The sequence below is a fragment of the Parasteatoda tepidariorum genome, chromosome 10 (assembly GCF_982258835.1).
Source record: "Parasteatoda tepidariorum strain Cologne lab strain chromosome 10, Ptep-v5.0, whole genome shotgun sequence".
Lineage (NCBI taxonomy): Eukaryota > Metazoa > Arthropoda > Arachnida > Araneae > Theridiidae > Parasteatoda > Parasteatoda tepidariorum.
Window position 1 is genome coordinate 26,365,911 of NC_141764.1, and position 22,832 is coordinate 26,388,742.

Sequence of the window (22,832 nt, forward strand, 5' to 3'; positions counted from 1 at the left end):
CCATTAAAAAAATATTAATAACATATAAAATATTTGAAGGAATATTGAATCAAAATCGAAGAAAGAATCGAAATATATACTTTATTATATTTTATATTATTATATTTTAAAATCAGTAAATCCAAACTTACAGGCAAGCAGAAATCTTCAAAAGCAGGTTTCACATAGGTTGTATATTGTTTCAATATTTGGTCCAAATCCCTTCCTCTTTCTCGAGTATCCCGAAGAACTATTTAAATAGTATCAAAACATAAACTTAACATACACATTTTAAACATAATTTAAGTTAATTTAACATATTTGAACTTTAAACTAAAAAACATTGTTGTAAATTGACATTGTTGTAAACATTGTTTAAACTAAAAAACATTATAATATCAAAACTTAGTTAAAAAAATTACATCTTTAATTTCTAGTTGCAGTATAACATATAAAAAAAAGGTATGATGTGTCCAATGATTTTACTAATTATATAGTTAATTTATTCAACAAGTACAGTTAAACCTCAATATTTTATTACGAACGATATTTTATTACAAACATCGATAATACAACTTTTTAACTATCACAAAAAAAAACTTAAAAACCTGAATATTTTTAAGCAGCTGGCACTTAAAACTCGGGCCTAGTATGACTTAAAATTTCTGAGAGCTTCTAATAAATCCTTTGAGAAGGAAGTTAGCTATTTGAAAAGCAATTGGAAAATGTTTCTACTAAACAGTAAAGTAACCAAGTGAAATGTAAAATAATTTTAACTCAAATGTTTGGAAGCTTAAGTGACTTCAATATTCAACAAGTTAACAATTTTTAATGAATGGAAAAAGATTGCTAATCATAAATACCAGTAAAAGTGCAGCAGCTATCAACAACACTAATATTTGAAGAATTAATTAAAATTGGGTAAAATAGAATAGACTAACAACAATAACACATACCACAAATGCTTTAAAGCAACAATAATTTCTATTTTCAATTAAAAAAAAATTAATTGATTAGAAATTTAATTACAAAAAAATTACTGTTTATAAAAGCATGATAATTGATACATAGTTAGATAAAAGCTATTCCCAAAACTAAATTTACTAATTACGTTATTGTTAAAATTCTACATTTATGTACATATAGATGTGTGTCATCTTATCATTTGGTGCATTCTATTAGAGATAAAAAAAAACACATGATATGGTTAAGAATCAAAGTACAAAATAGTTCTAATTAAGTATATAAGCAAAGTGTAGCTAATATTAAATAAAGTTTGGTTCACTATATATAAGTTATATAAATAATATTCCTTTAAAACTTTTTAATATTTATTATCTTTCTTAACTTTTAATTAATTTTACTTAACTTTTAAATATTTATAAATTACATAATATATAATAATTATATTAACTTAACTTTTTAATACTTATTAACTATTTTTTGGTATAACAGAATTTTTGAATTTGATTATTACGAAAATTAAAAGTATAAAACTAAAAACATTGTCCCTTTATAATATTATAAAATATTTAAATGATATAATAATAATAATGATAGCATGCTATACTTATGATAAACATACATAACTAAACTCAGCGGCGCGACAGCCCTTGAGGGCCAAGGCCTACTGTGCCCATCTCAGTTTTCTTGACCTTGGGTTCTGGGGTGCTGGAGCAGATGTTCCGGTCAGGCGAACGCGGAACCCCCAGTGTTTAGTTCCCAAGCATGCTTCGTACTCATTTACCGACCCACTGAAGGGATGAAAGGCTGAGTCAACCTTGCCCGGCCCGAGGATCGAACCAGGGACCTGTGGTACGACACCGCGAAGCCACCGGGCGATATACATAGTCACCATTAAATAAGTCATATTTTCGTATATTTTATGTGAAACTGTGCTTAGGGCAGACCAGGGTTGGGTTTCTGACGTCAAAAAGTGGTTTTTGACATGACAAGGGTATAATACTGGTTTAAACCGTCAAAAATGTCAAAAACTAAAGTTTGCCAAAAAAATATATTAACTTCAAAACTACCAACAGTTGCCATGCATTATATTGAAATTTAATTATACTATAGGTAATCAGCAAGTTTTAAAATATTTTTTAATTAAAATTAAGGTAAAATAACAGATTTAAAATCTCAGAAATTTATATTCAAATGCATGTGCAGAAAAATTTTGCACAAAATTTTTTTAAATATTTATATTTTGAAAAAAAAAATTTTTTTTGATACTTAAGAAAATTAAAAGTTTATTACTATGCATTTTTGACATATAAGGAACATATAACTAATATTTATAAGGAACTTACAAGTTATGTTGTATAAATACAAACTTGATACAAGTGCATGGAAAAAAAATTTTAATGTTATACCGAATATCTTTATTATCCAGTATGTTAATTTGAATTTAAAAGTAGTTATATTTGTGAATAATGATAAATATAATTCATATTGTTTATTATATTTATTTATAATTATTGCACTTATCATTTTAAAACAACTTTTACCTCTTAATTTTTTTCCCCCACTTGTATTAAGAATACAAATAATGCATATCTTGAAAGCAAGAAGTAATTATTCAACAGCTGAATATTTAGATATTCAACAAAACTATGTATATAGTATTCAGCAAAATGAAATTCACAAGTATTTGGATAAACCAAATTTTCAGCATAGTAAATGAATAGGCTGAATATACTGTAAATCGACACTAACTACTCTGTGTATTTAACAGAAAGCACTTAAATTTGTATTGTCTTATGTTAAAAAGATTATTAAGAAGATTTAAAAGAATATTAAAAAGATTTTTCTTTAAAAGATGTCTAATGTGCAAAACTGCTAATGTTTATCTTTAAAAATGTCTATTTTTTAGTATAATCTATACCAGGGCTTCTTAAACTTTTTTATATAGCGACCCCCTTCAAGCTTAGGAAATTTTAAACGACCCCCTCCTCCATATAATGAAATATATATTAACCGTAGATGTAGATGTAATATCGCACTATTTTACAATGTAAATAAAATAAGGATTAAAGAATACGTACCCATTCATTTCACATATATATAATTGGAAACGTTGACGGGATATCAGTCGTAATAAAACACAATAAATAGAATGACATAAAACTATATATCTATATATTCAATAGAAAAAATAAACTTTTGTAATAATTTTTTTAATAAAAACATATTATTAACATCAAACAATATTAATGTGACGGATGTGATTGTTTATTTTTACACAAATAATTAAATCTAGGCTCAATTTGAGTTAGTGCAGATCGTAATAAATTTTCAACGTTTATTAAAGTTGAACGGTATTTTGATTTTATGTAAGTTAATGTGGAAAAGGCTGATTCACATAAATATGTTGTACAAAATGGCAGTAATTTGTTCATTGCCATTTTCGATAGTAGGGGATATTCTGATTTGATTTCTGTCCAAAATTCATGCACAGGCACTTGAGAAAATCTAAGTCACAAGGTAGTATCACTTGTTAATTCGGCAAATTCTTCTTGTGCTTTTAAGTTTAAAAAATTAATTTCTTCCATTTCAATTGAAAATGGATTGCAAATCCATTGTTGTGTATCGATATCATTGGGAAAATACCTATGCATGTAAACTTCCATATCCTTCAAATGATTAACTATAATTTTTGTTATAGGAGTATCTTTTTTTGAAATATTGTTACTAATTATATACTCGTCAGTAAATGGAAACATTTCGAGCGATCCACTTTCCACTCTGTTCTTCCATATAAGAATTTTTTTAACAAAGGCCTCAAGTTTATTTTTTAACATAAACATATTAACGCAGACTCCCTGCATTGATAAATTCATATCATTGATTTTATCAAAAATATCTGCCAAATAGCATAGCTTGAGAAGCCATAAATTATCTTGAAAATAATCGGCCAAATTAGAATTTTGCTCTGTTAGAAATATAAGAACTTCATCTTTTAAAGTTAATAATCGTTTCAAACTTCGACCTCTTGATAGCCACCTAACTTCAGCATGTAGCAATAAACTTGTATAATCCGAATCCATATCAATGCACAAATTTTTAAACAATCGACTATTAAGTGCTCGACTTTTAATAAAGTTAATGATTTTGACTGCATCAAAAAACACAGTGTTTAATTCTGGTGCAATTTTTTTAACAACAAGTGCCTCTCGGTGAATCATACAATGTGTAAATATAATATGATCATTTCCAGCTTTAACAAATGCTGTAAAACCAAGATCTTGTCCGGTCATTGCTGCAGCACCGTCCGTGCACACACCAACACAATTTAATCCTTCCTTTTCAAAAAACTCATTTACTTTTTTATATATATCTTTTCCACGAGTATGACCTTCCAGAGCACGACAAAACAGTATATCTTCATGAATGCTTCCCTCATAAATATATCTTACAAAAAGTAACAACTGTGCCATTTTTGAAATGTCTGTCGACTCGTCCAGTTGTATTGCAAACTTTGAGCTGTCTTTAAGCCTCATAAGAAGCTGTTGAAATTGATCATTGCTAATGTCTGAAATTCTTTTGGACACAGTGTCATTTGATAATGGAATTTTACTAATTTCAGCAGCATACTGTTTTCCATGAACAATTTCAGACATTCTTATAGCTGCAGGTAGTAAAAGTTGCTCTCCAATAGTAAAAGGCTTTTTCGTTTTTGCTATCAAATACGAAACTTCATACGATGCCAATAGATATTCATCATTCAAAGTAACATACTTCTCCAAAGTGTTCTTTTCTTTATTTGATGTTTGCAAAAGACGCTCAAAATATTCTATTGGCTTTTTTGATAATGTTGCATGTTTAGTATTCAAATGTCGTTGCAGTTTTGATGGTTTCATGCTTTCTGCAGCCAAAACTTCTTTGCAAATTAAGCACACTGGTTGTTCTTCATTGTTGTGAGAAGAGCATGTGAAGCCATACTGCAAATATGATTCGTCATATTTTCTTTTTTTTGTTTTGCTAGAAGTCGGATTTGAAGCACTGCAACTTGGTTGTGACGGCGTGGCAGACTTATTAGTTGGAATTTTAATTAGCCATTTATCCATGATGGTTAAATAATAATAAATAATTAAACAAAATGTAGTTGAACTTTAACGTAATAATTAAAAACACCAACTGAAAATTGCACAGTAAATACACACATGTCACTACGAAGACAAAGCTGAGTCCAAACTGAAGTACAAACAGAAAAATAACTACACTCGAATCTTTACCAGTGCAATGACAACAAATTACGATCAGATCAACCCCGACGCATGGCGTGTTCAAAGTGTGCAGCGCACAAAGGCACCGTATCACAAAGACGCCGAAAAAGAAGCTTTCATTTAATTTTTTTAATTATTCTTTTATAAAAATAATATGCCGATTCGCCTAGCCTAGCTTGATTATGCTTCCGTATCGTATGTGTAAGCTGTAAGGCGACGCGGCGTCTGGGTACTTATAATCACTAAGTTATCTTGCAAACACTGACGCCGGCTGCCAGACATCAATGTCGAACGTTCAGTTGAAAATCGAGGAGCGCGTTGTATTTATTATTTTAAATGCTACTTCCATATTTTCATTTATAGGCCCTACATAACAGTTTTGCATTGCCACTTTTTTCAAAAAATAGTTATAATAAAACTACAATAGTATTTTGTATGATTTTTATTTGTATTTATATTTGTACGTAGTGTGTATACTAATTTTAAAATTTTATTTATAATGATTGAAAAGTATCAGATTTTTGCGACCCCCTTTCAGTAGTCTCGCGACCCCCCTGGGGGTCGCGACCCACAGTTTAAGAAGCCCTGATCTATACTATACACTAAATTTGGTTATAAATAAATTTCTTAATAATATCACTGCAGATTTTCAATAACACATGAAAATGAATACATAATATTACAAAAGATGTGAGCTTTCAAAAGTACAAGATTTTGGTTACTATTCAAAATATAAGTGTTTCTTCAAAATTTTAAATTTATTTTTTCTAGAACATATTTAGAAACACTATCCTTTATAAAAAATATATAAATTTTATGTATTAATTAAATTTCACATATGAATATAGGTTTTTGACATTTTCGACATTTTTGACAGTGAGGTTTTTGACGTGACGGTTTAAACCATGGTTTAAACTGTCAAAAACTGTCACATGTCAAAAACCTGCCAACCCTGGGGCAGACATGCAACTATAATAATGGATACGAAATAACTAGTTACATTTTAAAGCAATATTGGGAATTAAAATTTCACAAAAAATAAATTAATAATAAAAATTAACTTAAACAGAAATTTATAAATGATTCTTTGAATGAAGTTGCAATGGCAATCAAGCAAAGTGATAAGGCTTAAATTTTATTCCAATAGAATTAGGAATTTAATTTGTGTTAATACAATTAAAATTTTGGAATCTTTCAGTTAAAAAAATATTTTTAATTATCATGTAACAATCTGCTTATCAACAATAAATTAAAATAATTGTGCATCAATTTCGAGGGGTTGGTAAATTAAGTAACCAGAGCTCCTTGCTCACTTCATCTACCCAACATTCATTAAATCATTATCTCGTAACTTGTTTACAAAATCCTCATTCAACTCATTATTGCATGCAACATTTTAAAATGTGGAAATAATGTCACCTCTTCGAGATAGCCTTGTGTCTGGATCAGTATCTACAAAGAGTTTCATATGAAAAAGATTTCTAATTTCTGGAAAGTAAAACACTAAAATTCCTTCAAATAACACCACATCTGCAGGCTGGACAGTAATGGATTCATCTTTTTTGCTAGAATGTAGCAAAGTATACATTTTAGTACTAAATACAAAGGAAATTTTATATCCATAATAAAATTTCAATAATTAAAACACATTACAAATTGAAGTTTTAACAAACCATAAAATATTTAGGAAAATATTTCAACAAAATTTTTTTTAAATTAAAATAATGCATTAATTTCTTCTTATATCATATAATTAATTAGAGTATAACAATATTTTTTAGAATTTTATAGCACTTTTTCTTCCAAATTTCTTTAAAATTGTTTATGTTTATATTTTTAAGCAATTCTGTTTTAGAATTTTTCTTTAAATGTTTTCTTTAACATTAATTAAATTTTGAATTATATTCATATTAAAATTAAAAGCAAAAATTTTGTAATATTAAACTTAAAACACAAATAATGTAATTAAATTTTTAAAGAAGAATTCCAAAAAAGTAAAATTAAATTTTATATAATTTAAAATAAACAGAAAGTATTCTCTCAAAAAATTAATTTGATGCAACTTAAATATTGCATCAAATTATTTTTCAGATGCTTTGGAACTCTGAATTAAACCATCGCTCTAAGATGTAATATTATAAGGATGCAACATATGAGGATCAAAGCCTACACGCTACCGACACACCCTAATGAAGATATGGTTGTTTTCCCCTAGCAAAGAAGACAAGGTTTGTTTCTTTATCTTGAATGACCATGAACAAATTGAATCAGACATTGCAGTTTCATGTTTTTATAAGTACTTAATTAACAGTGCTTCTTGTAATATTAATTGTAATATTTTCTGTGTTCAATTATCATCTTACCATTGTGAACTCAAAACTAATCATAAATAAAATTAATCAAAAAGAATTTCTTTGTTATTTTGAGTTTTTTTTTTTTTTTCATTTTAAACAATAGAATTTGATAGCTAAAACATGTATTTTGTATTTAAATAGTTTTCTGCTTTGTCACATTAAATTTATTCATTTTTCCTTGTTTTCTTTGTATTGAAAACTTTCCATAAATGTAAGTAGAATACTTCGATAGAATTTTGATATTTTCTACAAAATTCTAATTAGTCATAATTTGGAAATTGGATGTTTCAACTGAAATTTTTTAAAATTTAAAACTAAGCAAGCATTTATTGATTGAATATAATTCGACCATTATTAAATCTTTCGAACGTTATTGTTTTAAACAATTTAAGACTGGGCACGATTGTGCCCATCTCTTTCGTATTAAAATTGTTAATTTACATACAGTAGAAAGCCGATTATCCAAACTGCTCGGGACTGATCGTGGTTCGGATAATGAAAAGTTCGGATAATTGGAAAGTTGTTTAAAATCTAGTTTAAATGATTATTATTTATGCACTAACTTCCCTTCACACTTTTTCTAGGCTTAGGACTGGCAGTACTTTCTAAAATAGCTCTGACGTGTTTAAAAATTTTTTTTTTCAATTTTTAAATATTTTATTTATTATTTTTAAACTTTTTTTTTCATTTCGAATTATTTTTATCATATTTCAGCTTTTCATAATTTTTTTTTTATCAATTACTGATTTTAACAAATTTTTCTTTATTTTCCATTTCAAAAGAAATAAATCAAAGACTTTTGTTTCAAAGAAAATGATCTTTTTTGAGCAGCCATATCCCTTATTCTTTTTAAATAAATCAACTGAACTGGATCAACATCATTTTGGCGTTTTAGCCAATTCATTGCAATATCTAATGAATTGCATGCTTCTATATGAGAAGGTCCACTATCTTGAATTTGATCACCTACTTCTTCCTCTTCGTCTGTGGAGTTCCAATTTTCATTCGAAATTTCAGCAACAATTTCATCATCATCTAAAATTTGAAATCCTGGGTCGTTTTCAGTGCCTCGACACCAGTCTTCTATTTCTTGTGCTGTATAGCCTGGCATCTTTTCATCGGGAAGATCTACTGCTTCAGAAACTTCAGTTTTGTTAAGAATTTTATTCCAAGATTTAAGATTCCAAGCACTGTAATCACTAATCATTAACCATAAGTGACAAGTACCCATCCCTCAATTGTAGAACTTCAGCACACATCTATTCATAAGTTCCTTCCTCATTTCAACCATTGTAGACTGTCAAATTGAAGTTCGTATTCTTGGAAGATAATTTTCAGTTGAAGAGGGAATAAAGGGAAATGCAGGTTTAACTGTATAACAATACATGTATGTATTGGCTACTATGGGAAAACTGCTAAAAAAAGGTTGTAAATTAAATATGGTCTTTATAGTATGTAGTGAATATTATTTATTCTTCTAAATTTAGAAAAATTGTCGATAAGTTAAAAAGTATTCTAAACTTTAAAAAAAAAAAGTGAATTCCGACATGGTTCGGATAATTGGACGTTCGGATAATAAGGGTTCGGATAATCGGCGCTCTACTATTTGTATTTTATGTTCAACAGGACAAGAGATGATAGCGAAGCACATTGATGACTGTCCCACATCAAACTTTAAATATATTACAGAAAAACATAGGAGAGCAAGAAGACTAATGACTTAACAGTCAACAGGCTGGCATTTGTTAAATAAATATATCATTTTAAATAAATAAAAAATAGCTATGCTTTGTAGATAGCATTTTTTTATTTTATATTTTATACCATGTTTCATTTATTAGTACAATTTATTCATGTATTTATTTTTTTACACATTTTTCTTAATATTTTTTAAATTTACCTTAATGCATGTAAGTTGAATATTTTTGCAGAATTTCATTATATCAATTTTAAACATTGTAGATATTTAATTGTTTTCATTTTTTAAAAAAAAATTAAACAAATTTTATTTTATTTTTTTCCTTTTTAGAATTTAGTTATTAGTAAATCCACCTTCACGTTACCTTATTATCATTTTGTTATTAAAAAAAAATTTTTATTAATATTTTAAAAGCAGTATTTTCTTTTAATTAAGATTTATTACTTTTAAGTATTTAAAATTGGTTTAAGATTACTGATAGCATGGTTTTAATGTTTCAAACATGACTTTCTGTGTGTTACAAACAAACAATACTCTATTGAATGTTATATCCCGGTACACCAATGTCTAACTGATGATGCATCACAATATTGAATTTCTCAAATTGCCTAGTCCTACATATATGTAACGAATTAACTTCCTGAAAAACTTACCGAGAATTAGATATAAAATCATACACAGGTATTTGTACCACTTTTCCAGCTAGGATTTCCATTAGTACTTTATGCATAAGGTTATTATCGAATGCATCTGGAAACAAAAAAGATTTTCAAATAATTAGCAATACGTATTTATAAAAATAATCATAATTATGTCAATATAGAGTGATATGCAAGTCATCTTGTAATTACAGCAGAATTGAAAGACAAACCTCAATCCCTACAAAGAAATTATACTAAAAACCAGCACCGTCTCTCCATATTGGTACACCCAAGCTGTACTTGGAGGCAAGGTTGGCAAGTTTCTGCCGAAATTTTTCAAACCACTGGTAGAAACCGGTTAAAACCGGCATGGCAGAAACCCTTTTCTGCCACATTTGTAGCAGAAAATGACATAAAAGTAAGTACTGAGATTGACATACAATGGATAATTCACAGAAAAAACAATTAAATGTTAAACAAAGTACAATTTATTTACAAAATTATCACCATTTAAAATCAAATATTACATTGCTTGCACTCTGCAGTAATCTATAACAAAAGACAAGTTTTGATGCAGTTTCTATACCTAAACAATTTCTCAATTTGCCTATGCACAAACGAGAAATTTGAGAAGATTCTCTCAAGTCCAGCAGAACTAGCAGGCATTGCCATCAAGGAACAAGCAAGATTTGTGAATCTTTCATCAATTGCATATTTTTTAAAACTGGACCACCATGTAGCAGCTGGGGCAGTCGATTTGTTTTATATAAATGATATACTGCACTCGTTACATTTTTTTGTTTACTTAAACAAAATGTCATTAAGCAATTACTAGAACAAATATCGACGCATTTTTAGTTTCCGCCAGTTTTGACCGGTTTTTACCGATTATAACCAGTTTCTGCCACTGGCATGGCAAAAATCAGTTTCGGCCGGCAAAAAGCCAACCCTGCCTGGAGGCCACAGGCAGTTCAGAATCTTACTTTCAATAGATTGTATAAAAAAAACTAAGAAGAAACACATTGCCTTCTATTTTTTTAAAAAAATACATTCTATTGAATTAAGTTAATACTTTTTTTTCATATATAGTGATTAATTGCAAATATGTACCAATAATAGGAATTGCCTACAGCAGGAAAACTTAAAGCTAGAATAAATAAAGGAAGATTGCGTCAGATTTTAAAATAGAGCCATAAAGTCCAAAAATACATGTTTTGAAGGCAATTACATGAAAGGCATCAACACAATAATAAATTTGCCTGACAATTATAAATTTTAAGCAAATATTAAAATAAAGTTCTAAATAAATTAAAATTATAAATTGTATTTACCAGGATGGTCAAAGTTGTATTTCCCTCTGGCTGCTTTTTGCTTTTCCTCATTGGTCAGTTCCTTGTAGAAACTATCCTGGCTAATACAAATCACCTGTCGCTGTTGGTGATCTACGGAATATTGACCCACTTTGTCCATAATGTTCTGGCACACTGTGGACTTTTTAAAAAAATTTAATTAGTATCATTCAACAGCTAGCTTGTAACAAAATATTAATTAATTTTACATTTTATATCCTAAATTATTATTATATACTGCCTTGTGAAATAATAATTAAAAAATAGTGGCAGGCTAGCCCAGACTCTTTTATATTTACAAAAGTTAAGAGAGATAAAAAAAAAAAATTTGATTTTATACCTTTTTTTTTCTTTAATGGTAAATTTAAACCTTGATTATCTAATTGGAAATGGTCATACTTTTGTAATTAAATACGCAGATTATAGAGGTATCATTATTTTGATTCCTACTTTTGTCAATTAACTCTAAAAACAGTTTTTTTCTAAATAACAGTGCTCTATATTTAACTTAATTTTTATATGACAATTTAATAAATATTTTTTCCCCAAAGATAAAGTTCCAAGATTAAAATTAATTTGCACTGGGTGCAGATATCAATATTTCTTCACTTGTTGTTTTGAACAAACCATTTGATTACCAAAGAAAGAGAACGGTTTACGTCTATTTTTCAAAAAATGAGGATTGGATTGCTATTTGTTGTGTTTTGAGAATTACTAAGTTTTAACAAATCAATAACGTGCAAATTCGATTGTCCCCGAGAATTATTACACAGGGAAGATAGACTGTACGGTGGAAAAACCATCCTTTTCCAGATGCAAAATAGTTTTTTCTCTGAATCAGCTTTTATGAAAATAAACTGTTCTTCTCCGTGGACTTAATTAATACAAAGCAGTAAGCAATTCTGAATCACTAGCTGATTTCTTTGATTTATATTGCTTTAAAAGTTATTATGAGAAAATGGATGAAACAAGGAAAATTACATCTTTGAGATTGCTTTATCAAAACCAAAACAGCTGATTTCACCCACAAACAAAATGTTCATTTGTTACTCACAAAAATTAACAATCTTATGCAAAGAGGTATCGTATAACAAGTACAGTAACTTTAAAAGACTGAAATTTTTTTAATGAAAAGAAAGATTTTTTTCAAATTTTAAAAAGAAGTATAGAACTTTATACCCAGAAAGAAAAATTAAAATTTTGTCTAAAATAGAAAATAAAACTTGTTAGCAACTCCAGTCATGCATATTTTATATAATTATTTAACATATGTTGATGGGGGGTTTTATCTTATCCCATTTCACCTCCTTAAAATTCTTTTTTTTTTTTTTTTTTTTTTAAATATGAAAATTCATCAAAACATTGAAAACTTTCACCCTTGCATGTGATGATGAATTAGGAGAGCATTTTATTGTAATTTAGGAAAAACTATATGCTTGTGTACTCAAAAAAGAAAAAAAAAACATGTAGGAATCAACTTTGATAAACAAAGGTGTAGATGAAAATGGTTTGAATAATTGAGTACCACAATTTTCGATCCGACTCGCTGCTCTAGCGAAAGCATATTACTAAGAGGATACTAGACACGACTAGAAATTGCAATTAAAATATCAATAATTTAAGTAATTTAAATAATCAATAATTTAATAAATCAACAATTCATATCAATCTGATATCCTTCTCAATAATCAAAAACTTCCAACTCTTTCAAACTGGCAATTGTTTTATTGTGAATTTCTTCCTCACACTGTGAAATTTAATAAGGAATCTCGACACCATAATTCTCCATTAGATGAATAAAAAGTATTGAAGGGTTGTTTATCAAAACTTGGGGCATTACTATGAAGAAACAGTAACAAATTGATTTTTCTTAGTATTTTTCACACGTCAACACAAATTTATTCTTTTTGACAACATATGTGAAAAAACAACTGGATTTAGTAAGCAATCCAATAATTAAACAAAAGTTTGCATTCTTCATGAGAACAATATTCTTCAGACCAGTTTTAAATCATTAGAAGGTGCAATGTCTAGAGAATGTATGTCCTATTCAAGCATTTCTTTGTAGTATCCGGCTTTATTGCAAATCTCTTCTGCACACCTTAGATTTGATTTAAATGGCAAGAAATTTTTTTTTACCTGACAACATTATTATTTATTATATTTCGCAGTCTGGAAACTTTTCTTCTTTTCAAAATGATTTTAGATTTAAATTTTTTTAAAAAAAGAATGTGGTAATAAACGCATCAACTTCAAATTATAAAAATATACAATTATAAACATAAATACTTGTTATATGTCCAGACAATATATTTGTTAATCATAATTTTTCATTGGAAAACTAATTTATTTGATTAATTAATTGGAATGAATTAATTAGATATTATTTTCAGAAACAACTTGAAGTTAGAACAAATGTGTAGTTAAAGAGGTACAGGTAAAAAAAGTATCTTTGTAGTTATTTTTACTCAGCATTGCAATTTTTAATTAAAATTGCAAAATTTCATGAATTTCCATAAATTTATCTTCAAATGGTAAATAAAACAAAATTATTTAAAGTGGGAACATTTTGCAATAAATGTTTTTTATTTACCAATAAATTATAAGAGTTTAAATTATACAGAAGAACTTTCCATCTAAGTAGTTAGCTAGAAATTATAAGTTTCTATAACACTTCTGCATGTTATTTTCAAATAAAAAAAATAATCTGCATAAAATGTTTGGTTATTGGGTATTTTCCAACTGAATTTTTTTTTTTTAGGTGCATAGTGGCAAAATTTCAAACAGATATTCTCAGATATGGAAAAGCTTCATTAACTTTAAAAATAATTGTTATCAAATATATCTTTCTGTCACAGCCTTTTGGGATTATTCATTTCATAATTGTAGTAGATTTTCTAACTATTTACTCAGCAGAACTAAACCCCATTGGTTACGATTTTAATGAACAATTGCAAAATCTGTTACTTTCTAAGTTTGATGCTAAATCCTTTTATATATTGACTTGACAAAAAAAAAAAAAAAAGCTGAAATGAAATTTCCTAGCACACAGACTTATCTTGCTTTAAAGAGAGGTAAATAAATATAAATATATAGTAAAATAATAGGAAAAATTAAATAACACAAGTTTCATACGACTAAATTCTTTTTATTCAGCACATTAAAAAAATTAATTATCATAGATGTCAATATAATCCTGGTAGACCGGCATTTACAAATTATTTTAAGTTGTAATGAAATAACAATAGAGATCAAACTCAATTTTTTTAAATTGTGATCACTCTTAAGAAATTCAGAGCAAGATTACCAGGTATATAGAATTTATTCCGTACAACTTTAAATATTCAAGAAAAATCTGGATCCAAAAGCGGCAAAGTATAAAATAAAGAAAGAGAAAACTAAACCAAACAATATAGTTTTACTCTCAATATCACATCTAAAGCAAACAAATAATTTGTTATTAATAAACTTACTTGATACGTATTTTAGAATAATTTTTTGTTTATTTAAATTTATTCTTAAAACCACTAAGTAAAATTTAACCTTAAATAATAATCCTTCACTAATTCCAAAAGATTTTAGAAGTCAAAACATTTTTAACAAACTTTTACTAAAACATCAATTTCTATCATTTAGTTCATTAAAATATTTTCATTAAAGCTAAATAAAATTATTATGCTCAAAAAAATGCAAATGCCTTTTTTCTAAAAAAGCACCTTTAACTCAATCTGACGCAGTGTACCCAATCTGAGAAAATATTGCAAACCATTAGAAAAAAATATTTTCTATCTATCCTCCACAGTTTTTTAGCAACTACTCACTAGTCCTATTTAGCTTTATTGATAATTTTAATAACTAATGAAAAATTATCAAGACTAATTAGAATTTAAAAGAAATAATTTAATTTTTATATAACCAATTAATGAAATAACAATTAATTAGTTACAAAATCAAATTCGACTCATCACCATGTAAGATATCAAGTATATAAGTCGAGAGCTACTAAGAGTATATGGTTATAACTCTTACGTCACGACAAGTGAAAATTAAAGTTATTTTAGAAGTATAAAAGCTAAACTCGAAAGCCAGCAGCTTAAGTACATCTACTGTTAATATTATCTACTGTAGCAATAACTAAGGTGGCTACTGCCTGTCTGGAATGAAATTTCCAGTAGAAGAAAGGAAGCATAAAAAATCCAGTTTATTCCAGAGAGTTTTGAGAAGGAATCTTTGAAATATAATTTTTTTAATTCCCAGAAGATTAAATTGGTAATGAAATCAATAAATACACATTTTTCAGCAGAAGTAATGGAAGCCTTTTGCAAGAAGCACTATGGACGATTAGTTGATTAACTTTTTGCTTAATCTCTGTCAGCATATTTTGAGAAATAACATTCTACTTTATGTAGGTTTTTTTACCACTAATAATATATATCTTCCAACATTTTTAAAAAAATGTAAAATTTCAATTATATTCAGTAATTAAGTCAGTTAATAAATAATACATTGAAGACTGTTAATATTAAAATAAAGTATAGGCTATTAAAAAAATAAAAAATATAGTAACTTTAATATAGTTTCTGTTTATCTCATAATTTATATTGCAAATAAACCATCATTGTTTGTTTTTAAAATGTTCAATATTACTACCTGAAATTCTGAGTTTAATCCCCGAAACTTCAGGTTTTTTCCTAGTGTTATTTAATTTTTGAATCACTATGGAAATAGCTGCATGCTTCACAGAAAAAACAACATAATTATTCAATAATTTTTCTTTTAAAGCATTTGGAAATGACTAAACATTTCAAAATAAAAAGTTGAAATATTTACAATTTCACAAGCTGAGAACTGTTGGAATATTCAGAATCTGCCACTAATTTAAAAAATTATATATCCAAAATAATGAAAGCTTAATCAACCTTGACACGAAACCACAATGAAATAAAAAAAAAGATCATAGACTTCATGTGTACTTGAAGAAAAATCAAATAATAAACATAAGGTAAATGAATCAGATTTATTGTTTGTCAAAAGAATTTTAAATACACAATTTTGCATCATAAAAATTTATACTATTAACTGTATAGTTATGCAGGCAGAAAATGCCGTTGTTAAAACAGTATCTTACAATTCAAAATACTTTAAATACAATAAAAATAAAGAGAAATCATATTTACAGAACTTATTATGAAAATATTGCACAGTGAAATCTTTAAAAAAAAATGCTAGAGAGTCTATTATACAAATGAAAAAATATATTGTAAAAACACAGAACAATACTCAATGTTGAGGTCAAAATAAGATAAAAAATTAATAACAATTAAAATCCTAAAGAATTTACAGTCAGTTTAAAACTAATTTCCATTTGTAAAAACTAATATTTACATTTATACAAACTAATATTTACATTTATACAAACTGATATTCACATTTATACAAATCTTTACTCGAACTTAACCAAACTAAAATTCAATCCAATTATTAGTATTTAAATTAAATATCTCATTATTATTGACAGAACAAATTAATCACAAAATATTATTTAAAAAATAAATAAGAAAAAATTAAAAATAAAAAACTAATTTATCTTTCTCTAAACATAAATTCATAACTAATTAACCAATTTAAGTTATGTACGAATACATAGAACACATCAAAGATCAAAATTTTAAATCAAAATTGAGAAAGCATTAAGAATACAAATTTTAAATATATCATTATATCTATATAAATATTTTTTTTACAAGCTCACCGTTCATAAATGAATGACTAAAATAATATTCAAAATACAATATCTATAATGAAAATGAATATTTATCAATGAATTAAAAAATCTCCCTCCTTATTTAGAATTATTCTTTTTTAGTGTCATAGCAGTTAAAGCCTTTTCTAATTTAGAAAAATAAATTTCTTCTAACTGCTTATAACCACCACTAAGAACTTCTAAATTTTCAGTTGACTGACAAAACTCAGATAAAGATACGGAATTAAAACATGAAGTGTCTATACTAACAGTATCAATGTTCAAAGATGGCACAAAATTGAGCATGACTGATGCAAAGCTTTCATAGTCCATTTCTGTAGAATCAGATGTAACAATCTTCGACATAAATTCTCTTATCTCCTCTAGGGCTGGAAGAAGTTTTCTAACCATACGTTCAAATTCCGATCTTGGAGGAATCTCTTCAGGTTTCTCATAATCCAAGTCATGTGAAACACCGTAAAAGTCCAAGATCATGCCGCATAGTTGATGTATGACAGTCCAGTTATGTTCAAATACCCGAGAAACTGCTTCACTCCTAGATTTCTGATCAAGATCAGTGTCCGATGTTTCATTACTACAAAATGAAACATCCTCGTCTTTTCCTTCCAAAGTATCATTTACATTTGATACCTCTAAGGTAGCATCTGCGCTGCATTTAGAAAACTGCTGAATGCACGCCACCCTCATGTCCTGGATGTTTTCAATGTTAACATCCAAACTGGGACATTTTCTTTTGATGTCGCAAAATATATCTTCGATGGCCGTCAGAGTGTTAAGGCAGTCATCGTTTTTAAATTGAGAATAATCAGAGCTTTTAAAATTTGTCTGTAGCAGTATAAAATTCCTTCGAATTTTGCTTGAATAATTGGAAGCAAAAATACCATCCCAATATTGCACAATGACACCAAGGATACTTTTCATATTAGATAAATTGAGATTCAAAGATGTCCATTCATCACCGTGCACTTTCTTCAACTCAGTAATCACAAATGGATGAAGGACATTTCTCAGTTCTAAAAAGGCCTCTGAAATTATTTGGGATTTTTCCTTCTTTTCAGTGGTTTTTCCTGGCAATACTCTAACATCACTCCACTTTCTATTTATTAAAACTTTCTTTTCAACTGGCTTCAAAGATTTGGGAGTAGAATTGACTCTAAAAGATCTAAAAAACTTAGGTGAAAAACTGGCTCTTGAAGTGTTACGTATGAAACTAAGTTTGGATACCAAATCCTTAATTGAAAAGATAGGTATGCCAAAAATGTGCGCTTTCGTGTCCAGATGTACGTCATTGGTAACTAAAATAACTTTTGCATTAGGCATATTTTCACTAAGACTCAAACAACACTCTATGAGTCGATCATCGTTACATTCACTGTAATCTTTGGCCCAGTCCTTAACTTCCTTAACTGTTTGGCAATGAAACCTGGGATCTTTTTTCCTCACCATATTATTTATAAACCTTGAACACATCTTCGCCATCTGATATAACTTATGCTCTTTTGAATAACGCCTCAATATACTGTCGATTTCTTGGATTACTATCCAAGGGATAAAGAGATGTGGAATGTCATTCTTGCCAACTGAGGAATCAAATATCTTTATAACGAGACGCAAATCACCGAGTAATATGTTAGTGTCAACAACAAAATAATAATCAATGGATTTGTTACTTTTCGTAGGAATGTGACAATCTTCACTTGGTGAATTTAAAGACATTTCAGGGGCCAAGTCTTCATTAGATGACTCTCCTACAGGACTTAACTCAATGTCACTTTCTTTTTCTAAGTCTGAATTAGAAAAATCTGAAATTTGTAGGTCCATATTTTCATTAGAATCTGAAAATATCTGATTCCCATCAGATTCAGGACTTGACATATCTGAATGCTCATCATTTGCACAATATTCAGATAATCCCATATCCCCAACAGAAAAGTTCCTGTTTAGAGGAGTTCCAAATGAAACTCCACGCATAGGCTCTGCATTTCTACTAATACAATTTACACCCCTTGAAGTTGGCGTCACATTTAGTCTAAGCAAACGAGGATCTAGTTTCGATGCAGCGTAATTACCTGATGGTGTAGGATAATTAATTTTCGGTGTCAACTTCTCTTTATCTGATAAAACAGGAGTAACAACCGCTGTTGGTATGACAGAAGATTTTTTATTTGCCTTTTTCCCAGAAATATTGATAGTTTTTGAAAGTCGCTCAAACACTCGCTTCTCTAGAAAATCAATTCTTGGATCATCTTTGAATTCGAAGTCGGGTAAATAAAACTCATCACTTTTATTTCTGGCAAGATTATCGCTTGACGCAGAAGAATTAAGCAACTCAGGGTGTTCCCAGATGGAAGCTCCGGTATCAATATTAAAGTAATACACCTTACCAGGGTAGGATTTGGATTCCCTCACAATCCAACCTTTTGGCAAGGACCTTTCTCCTGACATAATTTATATTGCAGTATAAAGTGAAAAGAATAAAAACGATTACTAAAATTAAAGAAAACTAAAACAAATTCTATGATGAGAACAAGTAGATGAAAACAAGCGAATCACAACATGCGACAGAATATTACCTTGCCAGATGCAGTTCCACCAGCAACTCCAATCAAAAAAGGACTTTTAGAGTCAATTCCGTTAAAGCTATTGTATAATTTCATATTGTTAGCCATGACTAGAAAAATTTCTAAGTACAAGAAAACAAGACATTAACAACCAAGAAACGCAAAACGACACAATAACGTACTGGTGCAGAAGAAAAATTCGAAAAAATCTAAAACCTACGATCGTTGCAAACAGTTTTTTCAACTTAAGGTTTTAAAGTTTTATATTCAATAGTAAAACACATTCAATTCCAATCGTTCAGTTTTAAAATATCAATTTTCGAACTATAGGGACAGAAACTTTCGTTGCCACTAGATCTAAGTATATTTTAGAAATAAAATGCAATTGCCGAGAGCTAAGTTTCTTTTTGGAAACTAAGGAACTATTCCCACTGCATTCAATTTATTTACCGCAAATAGATTAACATCGTTCAGTATTTTTGCGACAATTCCTCGTAACTGTAACATGTCTTCCACTACAACTATTCAATTTCTATACACTAGAGCCGTGGTAGCTCAGGGGATAGATCATTAGCCTTCTAATTAATTGAACCGGGTTTGAATCCCAGTAATAGCCGGTTGATACGAATTCCGCACCCGACTCGCACCGATCACAGTGCGGACGTCAAATATCGTCAATGGTAGACGGATCATGGGATAGAGTCCTCTTGCCGTCAGGTTAACCGTGGGCACTTTTTGTGCTCTTCCTATCTACGTAACGCAAATGCTGGTTAGTTTCATTAAAAAGTCTTCCACGAAAGCAAATTTCTCCCAATGCTTGATCCAGGAACTCCCTTGTTTTCTGGATTAAGTTCAAAACTACATGGTTACGGACTTGAACATTAGCCTTATCACTAGTATATAAGACGTGTTACTCAATTCTATCATGAGGTACCTTTTGATAGATGAAAGTTGACATTGATTATAAATATGCTATCCACATTGGTAACCTTCGAACGGGATCTGATCACGCCTACCATGACTGAAACACCCACTTCGATAGATGGTTCGCATTGAACAATTGACTTGCTATTTGTGATTGCGACATTGTCCTCATCACGCTGTTGCTACTCAGTCTCGATCACACACAACGTCAGCCTGTATACACTCGACTGCCAATGGCAACACAGGAGCAGCCATGGCCGTAAACTTAATACAGATCTCACGATCAACACTCAAAGTCCAGTGCTCTCAATACAGCTCTCCCAGATTCTCACCAAACAAAAATGAATCAATAACAAAATCAGAGACAAAAACGTACTTTCTCTGAATAAACATACCTTTTTCTCTACGGAATCGGATTGAGGACCATATTTGCCAGAATACGGTTACCCCCGCTATTTTGGTGGTCAGAAATCCGAATCCATCGAAAACAAAGTATGTTTATCTTTTAAGCGAATTGAGAAAAAATTTTGTTTTGAAATACGTTTGTCCAAAGATAATTTTATTCCAAAAAATTAATTTTATAACAAATATTTTTGTTTTATTTAATAACAGTCGAAAAAATTTTGAATTGTAATAGTTTATGAGAAATCGAATTTTAAAAATACATCTTTTTTTTGTAGTACATATGTCTATAACTTCTTAAAAGAATTTCATAAAAACGTTTAAATTGCTCTTTTATTAAGACTGATTTAATAAAAATTAAATAGAATTAATTCTTCAAGATATTGTTCAAATAAAATATACCATTAAAACGTTCACTTCTTTTATTTGTAAATAATTTTTTTTTTCGGGGGAGGGGGATTTTTCTTTTACAAATCTTTTTAAAAGGATCCTCCCTATATTTTAAAGATAAAATTATAACAGCTTGAGTCAACTTATGCAGTATTTGGCTGCATCGCACTTTACACAGGGTAAAAAGAATGACAAAATGTAAAAATTGTTTATATCAAGGTGAATTAAATTTCACTGCTACACCTAATAACAAAGTATTATATTAAATACAGTTATATGTTTTATAAAACATAAATACAATGTTGTAAAGTGAACCTAACAACAAAGGGTTTTTAGTTCTCTACAAAAAGAAATTAATTATTTTTAAAACAATTTCTTCATCGCATATTTATAAATTAACATCCTGATGAACAGCACGAGCTTACAGAATAGCACAAGTCACATGCAGTGACGTAAATAGCAACCTCACTACGTGGATGACACACGCTTAAGAAATGATACACTAAACTATAAGATAGGGGTTGACAACTCTTGATGTCTGGCTCGTTAAGCACCTGTGACCTTAACATAATATTTATAAAAATAAAACTATTAAAATTTTTTGAACAATGAAAAAAAAATCTGAATTGCGCACCAAGTCTTCATAATTTTTCGATCGCTTTGTTCGGTTGTTATCGTTATCACCAATGCCGGATTTACGTATAAGCTAAATAAGCTGTAGCTTGGGGCCCCGAGATGACAAGGACCAGATCCTACTTTTTTTCCCTCTTTTTTTTAAAGTTTTCTTCGGAGCTGGGGCCCTCAGAAGCCCAAAATGCATTTTTTTTCTTTTTTACATTGTCGGACGCTGTAGGGCTGTAAATAGGGAGAAGGTCTTGTTAGTATTTCTTTGGGTCACCTTGTCTTGAGTTTTATTTTGTGCCACATTGTCGTTAAAGTGGTCCTTCAATTCCAATTTTTCTTTCTTATGAAATTTATTATAAAAGCTTTTTCTTCTTTTAACTATCATATCTTTTAACTATCATCAATTATTACAACGCTTTTCTACTGTGCCTCGAAAAATCCCGATACTTTCATAATCCGGTGCTATAACGATATACCTTTTATGTCCAACATTTGTGCCGATTACTTACATCGTCAATCCATGTAATTCTTAATCTGATAATTTTAATGCAATATTATCATTATAGATATAAAGGCAACCTATCATAGTCCCTGTTATTATAAACGTGATATTTGAAAGTGGGTTTTTAAACTGCTTACTTATTTCTGAACTTTGTTTCGAATTTTTTCTAGCTTAAAGAGTTTAAAAAACGGTTTTAATACTTCTTATTATTCAAAAAATGTCTCTTTATTTACTAAATATATGTACTCCAAAATTAAAAACATACTGAACTGAATCTTATTTTGAGCTGTAAGGCCCATTGAAATATTTAAAACCCTATTAAAATATTTAATTTGCATTTATGCTGGCCTATAATAAAAATATCAATATTTTCCTTTAATTCGAGAACAGTTGTTCAGTTAATTTATTTTAAAATGCT

General features: G+C 28.8%; 2 protein-coding genes across 3 annotated transcripts in view; both read right to left on the bottom strand.

Moving 5' to 3' along the window:
• Uck (Uridine-cytidine kinase) overlaps positions 1-19,825 on the bottom strand; it is a 33,940-nt gene extending 14,115 nt beyond the window's left edge. For both annotated transcript variants that reach the window (XM_016068408.5, XM_043052467.3), the window contains exons 1-5: positions 19,585-19,825; positions 11,230-11,389; positions 9,911-10,007; positions 6,624-6,769; positions 132-229 (exon numbers count right to left, since the gene is read on the bottom strand). In XM_016068408.5, coding sequence (XP_015923894.1) covers positions 132-229; positions 6,624-6,769; positions 9,911-10,007; positions 11,230-11,389; positions 19,585-19,680 — 597 coding nt within the window. In that variant the 5' untranslated portion in view covers positions 19,681-19,825. The remainder of the gene's footprint in view (positions 1-131; positions 230-6,623; positions 6,770-9,910; positions 10,008-11,229; positions 11,390-19,584) is intronic.
• LOC107452089 (transcriptional protein SWT1) lies at positions 16,251-19,587 on the bottom strand. The gene has a single exon (XM_016068398.5). It carries the CDS (start codon positions 19,454-19,456, stop codon positions 17,090-17,092), a length of 2,367 nt encoding a protein of 788 aa, XP_015923884.3. The 5' UTR covers positions 19,457-19,587; the 3' UTR covers positions 16,251-17,089.
• Positions 19,826-22,832: the final 3,007 nt, after the last annotated feature.

Excerpts from the sequence above, each read along its gene's own strand:
- LOC107452089 (XM_016068398.5), bottom strand. The coding sequence starts at position 19,456 with ATGTCAGGAGAAAGGTCCTTGCCAAAAGGTTGGATTGTGAGGGAATCC.